Source organism: Chinchilla lanigera, unplaced genomic scaffold (genome assembly GCF_000276665.1).
Source record: "Chinchilla lanigera isolate Chin_1 unplaced genomic scaffold, ChiLan1.0 scaffold00006, whole genome shotgun sequence".
Taxonomy (NCBI): domain Eukaryota; kingdom Metazoa; phylum Chordata; class Mammalia; order Rodentia; family Chinchillidae; genus Chinchilla; species Chinchilla lanigera.
In genome coordinates, this window is record NW_004955407.1 from 7,129,611 (window position 1) to 7,141,841 (window position 12,231).

Sequence of the window (12,231 nt, forward strand, 5' to 3'; positions counted from 1 at the left end):
GTTTTGTTTTTTGGGTGTTTTTTTTTTTTTTTTTTTCCGGTACGGGGAACCAAACTCACGACCTTGCGCTTGCCAGGCAGGCGCTTTTGCCGCTGAGCTAAATCCCCAGCCCCTCAGATATGGTATTAACCCAGTGAAATAATATTTATATTTTAGATTGCTGTGTATATTATTTTTGTTTATGAAAAAATCTCATTTTTAAAAAATATATTTTAAAATCCCTACTTTACTTAAAATATCTTAGCATCTGCCAAACCCTGTCCTGGGGTTCATCTTCAGCAGCATGAAAAAAACAATAAAGGAAAGAAACATAAATATCAGGTAGTAACAAAAGTAACATAGTTTTAGAATCTTCTCTAATTTGCATATTCATATCTTTTCAGTTAAAATGGAATAGATCTGGATTTCACCTGGAAAAATTAAGATAATATATAGCAAATTTTGCTTTTTAGTTCCCTGAAACAGTATATTGAGAGGTAGTGCTTAATTTCCAGTTAAATCTCAGGACTGGTATGTACAATACCAAAAGTATCAGAAATTTAGATTGTCATCGTAGTCTTTCTAAAAACCACTTAAAATTCCACTGGGAACAAAACATTTTGGCATCTAAATGATAGAATGCCAGGGACATAAACTATAACACAGATAACTTGAGAGTGAAAAGCTAAAATGTTTCATATCTGCCAATATTATTGAATCAATAATATGTACTTTGAAAACATGAAAAGTAGATCCATAATGCTATATATTATCTAGAGTAATGCTGTTTCAAAAGTCTTCTTAAAGTGACTTTACTTTTTGAAAAGCTATTATTTCAGGTCTAAAAGGTATTTGTCTAGGATATCACACTAAAATTTCTTTAATGAAAAATTAATAAGATATATATGTATGCATTTTCATTAACTTATTCTACCTAATTTTTAGAACATCCTTCCACATGGCCAAGATTCTCCAAGCGTTTATTCCAAATGAAAAGAAATAGGTAACATGTTTAGAAGTAGATTTGAAAATAGATTGAGAACTCTCTCACTACTCAATGAATTAAACAGAGTCCTCACAAAATTCACAGTTTTCTTTTTGAAAATGTGTTTTACAATGACAAAAATAGATTATTCAGGTTTCTTTGTATCTAACAACAAAGCCAACAATATTAAATTGTATAATCGGCCTTTTACCATCTAGAGTGCTTATGTTTTCCCAATTGAATCATGCAAAAGGACATTCTATACTAAGATGAATTGTGAGGGCTGTCATTTATCACCTTTATCAGCTGTATTACTGCTAGTTTCCTATTACAGATTTGTAATATGTGCCTCTATGAAAGAAGTCTAATGCTAAAATAAGATCTGACATCTAACCACCTGAATCAACACATAGGTGACATGTTCTAAACACGTGTCTCTCTCTGCCCTTTATTCCCCATTTGGTCCCCAGATTATTCACCACTCTGTACTGTCTTTGTCAGCCTGCGTGGCTGGGGTCCCTATATTGCTTCACCCAGATTCCTTGACTTTTTTTCAGAGTTATTCAGTTAATGAAAAGATAATGGAAGATAGGAAAAGTGATCTGGCATTTAATCTTCCTTCCTCCAGTATTCCCGCCTGGTTGGGATTCTGATGCTGTCTGTGACCTTCCGTGGTTACTGTCCTTTCCAAACTGCACGTTTTTCTGACTGTAGTTCTCTGGGGACAGTACTCAGTTTACTTCATTTAGCGCCAAAGCCTAGAGCTGCTAAGAACGTCTTGCTGTCGGTAGTGTTCTTGGGCTTCTCAGTCCCTAACTAGATCACCAAGCTCTATCCATATTTCCTTTAAAACTCCTTTATTGAACACCATTTGGTTACCGCCTTTTTTTTTTTTTTCTTTTTTTGGCTACTGCCTTGTGAGACTGGTTTTCTGCTGCTAATCCTGAGTAACACACCATCTGTGAGAGTGGGAAGGTCTCATAATCAAAATTCAAAGAACATGACAGCAAGAGAAAACAAAAGTATCAAGAAATGCCTACTTTACCCAGTTTAATTCAGACAGGTCTAGAGTCACTATCTTTACTATGGAAACAGTTTACTCTTGGTTTAACTGCTTTTGAAAAACTATGCTCTTCAATATCACTAATATAATCCCTAATATTAGTTCAAAATTGCTTTCATTTTTGGTATTTAGGTCCTCACTACTCAGCAATCTTTGCCTACCAGCAAGTTGGATGAAGTAGCCCTAGGATTACTTCAGTTTGTCTCTTTCCTAAGATGAAAAATAACTGGGTTTTGTTCCATACTGAATATTTTGAACAGAATTCCTTTTACATTAACATAATTATTTAAAAAATATTGGTGCAAAATGTTGAATTTCTATTCTTACTCCTCTGTTAACCCTTGTGTTTAACTTTAGGACTCTGTTATTCTTAACATTATTACAAATTTTTATCTGTGAAACATGGCTTGACCTGAGAGATTTTTGGGAGTATGTGAATATTTCAGTCTATAAAAACAGAGACAACTGCACTTTCTTAATCATTCTTATCAATTACTTTATAAAATATTTGTTTATCACAGAGTCCTCATTGTGAGAACTTCAACATAAGCATCACTATTACATAAATAGGCAATTACATAAGTGTGCAATTCAGAAGTCACTCAGAGAAAGCTGTCACCTTACCTCAGATACACTGCATTAGGTAGCGTCTAATATTCTGGATTCAGACTAATTTAAATGAATACGGAAAGCTAACAGGAGATTATTTCAAATCTAAAAAAGTAAGAAACTATGGTATTATTGAAGTAAGAGATGTTTTAAAAGTCACAATCACCTAAGCACTTATTGCAATTCCATGAATCCTCCAAAGTTAATATACTGTATTAGAACATCCTCAGAAGTCATGTGTTGCATCATTTGGTCTTTATTTATTGTCCTGGCTGAAAGTTCCAGTTGAAGTCAAGGTCACCTTCTCTCCCCAAGCTGGTATGGTTAGTAATAGTTTGGTGTTTTACCAGGCTTGCAGGGGAGGTTATTAACACTGTTTCATACAGAATGGCAAAGAAGGGAGGGCAGCACTGGCCATCTTTCCAGCTTCAAGGCAGAGCTTGTGAATTAAACTAAAAGAGCATGGCCTGTATACGTGAATAAACATTTCTAAAGCACCTCTAAAATTATTTTAAGTCATTAATAAACTAAACTGTTTGTATCTTTCTTAATTTAAATTTTGGGATAAATTTAGCTTATATTAATTTAAGCAGCATCCTAAGCAAGTGTGACTCAGTTTAGTTTCAATATTTCATATGCAGTGTGTTTTCTGAAAAATGCCAATAATGGTATCATTTTAATTCAATATTTCTATGCATGTGAGCATTAGAGCACACTATATTCAAGAAAATAGCACATACTTGATTAAGAAACTTTTATTTTTATCTCTGAGAGGTTGTTATTCATGACATATGTTTCTATTAGGTTAAATGAAATATAAGACTATTCTTATAAAGTCAACTGGGACATTCCTAAATTTGTACAAGTGAAAACAACATTGGTAAAACTATATAGTTGCATGTAAACTATAGAACAAAGATTTATGCTTAAATTAATGTAAGCTAAAAAAATAAACAGCTTAAAATACATGCTGTTATGGTTTGTGTCTAGATGTCCCTCCAAAACCTCATGCAGTCAAGGGGGTAGGCTTTTCAAAGGTGGCTGAGTCTATAGTGTGTGATTGATTCATCATGGTCCAGTGCTGGGGTTAAGTGCTACATCTGCCCTAGGGTGAGTAGCCTGCATACAATATAATCGACTGAAAGAGTCATCTCTCTCTTGTTGTTTTACTGTCTTCCACCGCCATGAACTGTTGCCCCTCTAGCATGTGTCACCCAGCTATGGAGCCATAAGATTAGGGACTGAACCCACTATAAACTGTAAGCTAAATAAACCTTTCCCCCTTTAACTTTAGGTGTTGGGGTATTTTTGTCTCACAACAAGAGTAAAGTAACTAAGACAAATGTTTTTAAATATTTGCTGTTTTAAATCATCCACGCCACAAGAATACTTTCAGAAAACAGAATAGAGCATATATATATTTCATTTTCATTAATAGATGGCACTGGAAAGCAAATATGAATTCAAATTTTCATAAATATTTCTTAACTACCACAAAGAAATCAGTAAGTATTTCAACATTTTCAAACTTTGCCAGGGTATAATTTCATATGAGTCAGAAAGAAATGCTCTATTTAGTTTTGGAAATTATTATATAGGTACAACCCGTACTATATATTCCTACTCCAAATAAGATCTACTAGAATAAAAAGCATAATGTTTATATTTCATGTTAACCTGGAAAAATCTTAAAATGACATAATGTTATTATTCAAATACACGGTCTGTAGCTGAGGAAAGGGTTTGGATCCCCAGGCAGCCTTGCTGCTCACACACAGCCTGCAGGACTCCACCAGCACTAACCGAGGAGAACTTTCAGCAAGGTTGAAAGTTCTTGCTCTTATAGAATGTATAAACTGTTCTCTCAGTCCAAGTAAGAAATATTTTTAAGTATCTCTCTTCTGCTATGAACTATGCTTCACATATTTGATTTTAAAGCCATCAACTCCATGTTACAATAGTTATATTTAAAAAGACTAATGGAAGTTTAGCTACATTTACAGCTTAAGCATAAAAACCTGTCTCTCTGCAGATAAGCAGGTTTCTGTGCATGAGCCATCTGGATACTGAATTATTACTTAATTTTTGTCAAGTGAAAAAACCAACATATTGACACTTAATTTTTAAAACCTCGCAACACCATGCAAATTGTGCTTTATTACCACCAATAAAACCAAAAGCACTTTAATAGCTAAACACTCATAATAAAAGCTCATAAACAACTTCTTGATTTGCACACTTTGGGATTTAACTGTGTCAAGATGATATATTCTTGACATTCCAAATGCTCTCTTTGAATGCATTTATAGTGACAAACTCAGAACTATAATGATTTTCCCCATTCATTCTTATTGCTGGATTTCTTTTCCTTTGTTCCAATAAATGTTTTATTATTTCTTTGTATTTTACTTCTTCAGTATCTAAACCAAAAAGGGAAGAAGCAGATTCCTTTACCGAACAGAATAAAAATTAAATGAAAGTAGACTGGATTTATACTAACATATATTAATGTATATTAAATATATGTATAAATAAATAGATTGAGAATAGAAGCTGCAGCTCAATCACTTTTGCTCTTAAACTTGATTCAAAGAAGTGCTTCAGACACTAGGTTCAAGTACATGGGTCATTTTCATTTATTTTACATTATATTAATTTGAATATAAAGTCATGGAAATGAAATGGTTGCAATACAGGGGTCTGCACATGAATAATAGTCTTTAATGATTCACATTTCAGGCAATTTAGGTTCATGAAAATGTCTGCATTAAATCTGACAGTTCATCTCAAATTCTCTATGCCTGTGCAAATAAAGATGTTTATTTTCAGTTTATACAAACTTTGCATATGTAATCATCTTAAAATTCACAAAGATCCCTTCAAAGATTCTTTAGGGAGAAAAATTAAACTGTTATTAAGGTCTTACAGAAAGTAATATGTTAGGAGTGTATTTACATAGATATCTACATCTACATCTAAATTATTAAATTTTATGATTCATATGTTTTAAAAATACAAGGGATGTATACGGCTATGGAGATGTGTCTGGTACCGATTAAGCTAAAAATCATTCTATTTTACAAGAATGATCTAAAATATTTTGTTTCCTATGACATTTTAAAACATGTACCAAAGTTGGTGCTAGGTCTGAATGTTTATATCTCCCTAAAATTCATATGTTGAAATCCTTATCCCCAAGGTCTTTGGGAATTAACTGGATCATGATGTGTTTCTGTCATGCTTCCAAAGGATGCCTTTGGAAGAGGCGTCAGAGCATGACCCAGACCCTGCCATCATGAAAACAAAAGGTAAAGTTTTCTGTCTGTGAAGACCAGGCCCTCAGCATTTATGAAATTCCCTCGTCCCGTGGTTTGGAACTTACTCGCCACTTCATCATGAGAAATAAATATTTATTGTTGATAAGCCCTCCAGCATATGATATTTTTGTTACACAAACACAAAAGGAATAAAACAAATGATGTGAATATAGCAGTTAAGCTGGATTGCCAACTTGATTGATTTCAGAACTGCATAGGGGATTAGTAACTCACACTTCTGTGTGTATCTGGGTGTGTAAGCAGGCATGACCTAGGTTTCCATACATGGTTCCACATCCCTTTCTTTGGGGTACTCTTCCCTGACTCTGCTCCCATCTGCAGCTCACTAAGAAGCCTTGCTCCACCATAGCCTCCGCAGGACATGTCTGTCCTAGACTCAGCCACCACGAATCAAACCTTCTGAAACCATGAGCAAAAGTCAGCCTCCCCTGCTTAAATTGTAGGTATCAAGTATTATGTATCAGCAATGGAAAAGAAGACCAGCCTTTCTCCTGAATTATTTTGTGGACAACTGTGCACCCATTTTTTAATGTTTACTTATTTATTTAGTTTTCTCAATGCTACTCTGGCTAGAGATTGTTGATGTTTCATTCCTTAAATTAGAAAGAAATATTTATTTTTAATGGAATATGAGCTAATGTTTTATTATATTAGCTTCATTATAATGAATAAATAGGTTGAGATTATTAGGTACATGAGACAGTTTTTAAAATATAAACTAAAAATTTTATCATTTTGCAGCCTTGTATAAAACTCAATTTACATTTGGTTCACTAATTCACTTGATGTTTATATAGGTTTGTGAAAAATTTTATCACCATTTTTAGGATTTTATTTTTTATTTAGTTACATTGAAATATATAAAATATTTGGGTAGATTGACACTGTATCTATCAATATGTGTCAGATTACCTATAATTCTAGGGCATTTATATTCTTACTCAGGCAGAAACAGTTATCTATGCTTAGTTTAGGTGTTTTTCTAATTTAAGTATAAAAGATTCAAGTATGAATTCTACTGTGAAAAGTCAAAATAAATACACAACCAATGATATATCTCACTATATCTCCTATATGACAGTTTAATTTTCAATAATATTATCATCTGTAAAATAAAGTTGCTGAAATGACTCTGGACTGTGACGCAATGATTACAAAAATTAAAATTATATGCTAAGAATGAAAATATTTTCAAATTAAACATGCACTAAAACAATGCTTATATTAGTAGAAATCACATCTCATTCAGAATCATTTTACAAATGATTATATTTAACTCACAGTTATCAGTAAAAAATAACATATATGTAAGAGAGAATATATCTGCCTTCTGAATGATAGGGTTCCTTAGGCCATTGTCTTAAAGAAGTAAAAACCTAAAATTTCCAAATCCCAAAATTAAAATGTGTTGTTTCAGTTGAGAAATGAACTGTTAATCTTTCAAAGGACAAAAATTAATAAATGCAAAGAATTATTTAACTTCCATATGTCTTACTACTCAATATATCTATTTTTATCTACTACTTTTCTTCATATATTTAATTTAAAAGCTTGAAATTAAAAGAAAGTCAGGGCAGTAACACTAAAGATTTCTCCCAGAATTAAAAAAAAAAACATTTATTGAGAGACTGGGGGAAATAATTCTACCATTTCAAATATGATAGAATTGCATGTAGCCATGCTTGTCTCTGTAAAACTAATCGAGCAATCATCCCAAAATGTGCTAAGTAATCACCTTATTTTTATATCTTTTTCTATTACTTGTTGAGATGATATATTTAACCTAACTCTCTTTCTATATGTAGGTGGCCCAATTTTGTTCAACATCACCCTCAGTTGGAAGCTGTGAACTACAGCCTACAAAAGAATTTTGTCTCAACAATCTGATAACAAATCTCCAAGTATATTTTTGTGATAGATAGCTGAGCATTGGCCGTGTACAGAGCCCAAGCTTCAGCCAGTTACAGGCTGCCAGCTAATCACACCATATTCTTACATGGCTAATGCTTCCTCAAACCATGCCCATATAAGTTAAAGCCTCATCAAACAATGCCTACAAAGGTAAACGTTGACTGTGGTCAGTCAGATCAGTTCTGTGTAGCACTTCCTCATATATATGTACATCCTCCGGCTGTATTCCAGTGGGGCCTTCTGAAGCACCCTCATTTGCCCCAGGGTACTGCTAACTGCTTAGATTTTCCTTATCTTTGAAATTTCTCTCCTACCAGACAGGGTTTCATTTCAAACAAAAACTGAAGTATTATGTAGTCTCAAGGTCATGATTTTGATGATGTGAATACAGTTTTTTTCAATGTTTCATGTTAATTTCCAATACAGTCACAGCTGCAGTTCTTTAAATTTATTTTAAATTCAATCTTTATCATTTCTAGAATGGAAAACTGAGTAATAACAGGAATTGTGAAAATGTAAATGGAGACATTAACAGTGACTTATTTATGATCATTTATTAAGCATATAAAGACAAATGTTATAGTTTATGAAATGTGAAGATATACCATTTAAATTTAATGAAATGCATTATATTTAGCTTATTTCAAATTACTGAATGAGAGAAAGGATGACATACGTAAGCTAAAAGAATTTTTTCCAGGATGAAAATATTCCTCAGTTATAGTTCTCCACTTTTCTCAGGCAACATATTATTACTACTTCATTCAAACATAAACTTTCATAAAGCTGGGAATTCTATCCAAACACAATTGCATGTAAAAGTTTAAATAGGTTTGTTTATGAAATTTTATAAAAAAGGAATACCGCATAACTAGTATAGACTACAAAACTTGCAACAATGTTTATGTACTGAGTTATCTTCCCCTTCAAATGTCAAGTAGAATATCAGTAATATAGGTAAGTTTGATGACCTCTTTTATTACCAAAGTTGATTAATGATAGAAGAAAAAATGGAGGTTAAGCTAAGAGTCAATGTTAGTGCTACTATTTTTCCTTATAAAAAGATAACATGGATTGCCCAGCTTATAACATACCTTATTTCTAGTATTAAATAATGCTATCTTTTGATTCTTATGTAAAAAAGAGGGAGTAGTTTATGTTGTGTATAAATATGAAGGAATATGTACATAAGCACCTGGAGGATCAAGAGATAAAGATAGATATAGATTTTCACAGATTCACACACCTACACAATTATGAATGTATTTGCATCTTATTTGTATGCTTGTTTGAGGGAAAGATTATTTCTTTTAGCATTTTTAGGATCATGTTATAAAGTTTGCAAAAAACCATATTAGGAAACCTGAAAAAGAAAAATAAGTTTAGCAGAAAAATTAAGCAATCAATTTCATTTTAATAGACTATTTAAAATGTAATAATTCAAGTTCCATTTAAAATTCAAGTGAACGAATAGAATATTGTTAAATTCATACTGTTAATGAAACATTTTTCTCTCATTTCAGCTCATAATTGTTAATAAAATGCATATTTTTCAGAATTTTAGGGCTTGGCATAGTGCCATACATATAGCAGGTATTCAACAAATATTTTTAAAGAAGAAAAAAACTGAATATTAGCCTTTTGTGTATAAATAGGTCTTTTTTAAAAGATATTTAAGTAAATACAATTATTCTCTTTTCTATCACTGTGTGTTATTTATACAATTAGGACTTAATATTATCATATTATTACAAAATAATTACCTTTTATTTAGATTAAAATTTGTACAAATCTTTGCAGAATACAACAAATCAAAACGAAAAATTTCAAGTACCTTTCAATTCCTATTTTGTCACTTTTCTTATTTTTATTATCTTTCTCCTCATTTTATCAATGTCTATGAGATAGATCTTTAAACTGTTCTCACTTATAGATATACCTCAAAGGTTTTCAGTCTTACAAAGTGTTATTTGTAGAACACAGTATTTGTAACAACTTCTTATTGCTACTGCCCTCAAAATTGTTATCATAAATCTGCTCTAGTATGTAATACAATTGACTTTTTTTTTTTTTTTTTTGGTCTTTTTGAGACAGGGTCTCACTATGCAGTTCAGGCTGGCCTTGAGCTCACTTTGTAGCCCAGGCTGGTCTCGAACTCACAACGATCCTCCTGCCTCATCCTCCCGAATGCTGGGATTACAGGTATGCAGCACCATGCCTGGCAATGACATAGTGACTCTAAATTGACGATTATTAAACATTAGAATACATATTTCTCAAACAAGAGATTGACAGATTATCACAAGTAGCATTATGGCTAGCCATTTAATTTAATGTAAAAGATAATAAAAATCCCAAGAAAAATAGTCCAAGTGAACAACTTTTACAAGTAAGAAAAGCTAATAAGTAAACACATACTTGGAATAACATAATTATGTATATTAATATAAGTTAAGTCTCCTTCAATTTCAAGTTAATTTGTTAAATTAAATACATATTAGTGTAGCCAACATCACAAAAAAACTTGTCAGAAGGAAATAGAATTATACATAACATTCTTTCTGAACACTGCTTATGTGCAAGTTATGTTTAAAACATTTTTTATGTAATCCCATTTTTTTATTTCTTATTTACTTAGTAATTGCTTAATGACTGCTCAGGAATTTATATTTCTCAACCATAATGTAGTTATGTAATTTACTCTTAAGAATACTTCAATTTCTTCAATACTGTTTCCTCATTTTTGAAACAATATTGCTTATTTAAATACTAAATCCAGGAATTATTCATTGAGCAAAATATTAACTCCAACTGATCTGGGAAATCCTAGAATATTCATTTTAAAATGTCCTATTAATGGGAAAAGAAGAGTTCCCTCAGCAAATCATTTCAGAGGATGTATGTACGTATATTTGCTCAAGAACTCTGTAATGACAAGGACAATGTGGACTATTTCCACTTTAGCACAAATTCAACCCTCTAGACATCTTAATCAAGTTGCAGAGTAAAGTCAAGTCAGTAATAATATCCTATGATCATAAAATGGAAACGCTACCTCTGAATTCTTTAACACCTTATGTTTCAAGGGATTGCAAAAGTGTCCTATGCTCACATTACAAATTTGATCACCGTTATAAAGCCTTATATCCTTTAATCTATGTTCTGAAATATATTTATAATTTTCATGTGACAATAAAATTAAATTTAAGATGTTGTTTCATATTTGAATAATCCTAATCGATAGCAATTTAGGTGAGCTAATTACTTTGAATCATTAACTGAACTTGGCTCTCAGTTATGGTACTTTCTAACAAAATCTCCATACCTCTAGTTATTGCGCTTTCCCGGCCAAAACAAAGAAGCATACTGTACCTCTTCTGTTGCTGGTTGTTGCTGATGTGGTTGTGCTGGTTGCTATGGCTACAGTGGTTGTGACTGTTGCAGTGGTTAGGGAGGGGATGAGAGTAGTGGGAGGCAAAGTGTTGGGAACATCTGGTGAGTGGAAAAAACAAAATACAAAACAAAATCATATCATGCAAACAAAAAGGAAATACAAATGATTCAAATAATACATACATATATCTCATTTAAGTTTAGCATTTACAAGCTTGAACAGAATAGAGGGTACAAAACTGAACCACACAGATTCCGTCATTTTTTTTTCACTTTTTTCATGCTCCATCACAAAACAAAATCTTTGAACTGTGTTTGAGAAGGAGTAGATTGTTCACAATATTTAAAGTGAAATTAAAATGGCAAGAATTCATTTGTTCACTGAGTCATTTGAACAGTTTGACATGCAGGAGCAAAATACACACAGGTAAAACAAAAATAAGGCATGCTTTGTCAAAGAAGTAAACAAAGAAACAACACAGAGAAATAAACACAATTACCACCATATAGGATTAAAGAAATGTTAAGGATGGATGTGTATATGCATGTTAAATGCTTTGGGACTTTTTTCTTTTAGGGAAACAGTGAGAGGGAATAGGATAAAAACAATCTTTAGAAACAAACGAACAAACAAACAAAAGAAGCCAGTTGTTATTATTATTGTTATTTTGCTTCTTCTGTTCTCACAAATGATGTTAATGTATATTTCAGAGTCTGACAATTCTTACCCCAAAAAGCTGGTAACGCCTTCTAATAATTTTGAAGTACCTAGGAGTCTTTAACAGGTATCAAGTCAACTAGCATGGAACCCAATAGTCTGAAAGTTCTATGTTTATTTTAATCTGACATACCTAGGGGAGGTCACTGAGCATAGACTCGAGCCATCATTTTCAAGCTGTAATCCATAATTAGTTTAATTAAAAATACTGGTTCACATACAGAGAAAATACTTC

At 32.2% G+C, this 12,231-nt stretch overlaps 1 protein-coding gene across 1 annotated transcript in view; it reads right to left on the bottom strand.

The window, feature by feature from the left end:
- Positions 1-12,231, bottom strand: part of Cadm2 (cell adhesion molecule 2) — a gene marked incomplete at its 5' end in the record, with an annotated part of 285,487 nt that overhangs the window by 59,256 nt on the left and 214,000 nt on the right. The window contains one exon of the mRNA XM_005375539.2: positions 11,258-11,377. Within this exon, the coding sequence (XP_005375596.2) occupies positions 11,258-11,377 (120 nt within the window). The remainder of the gene's footprint in view (positions 1-11,257; positions 11,378-12,231) is intronic.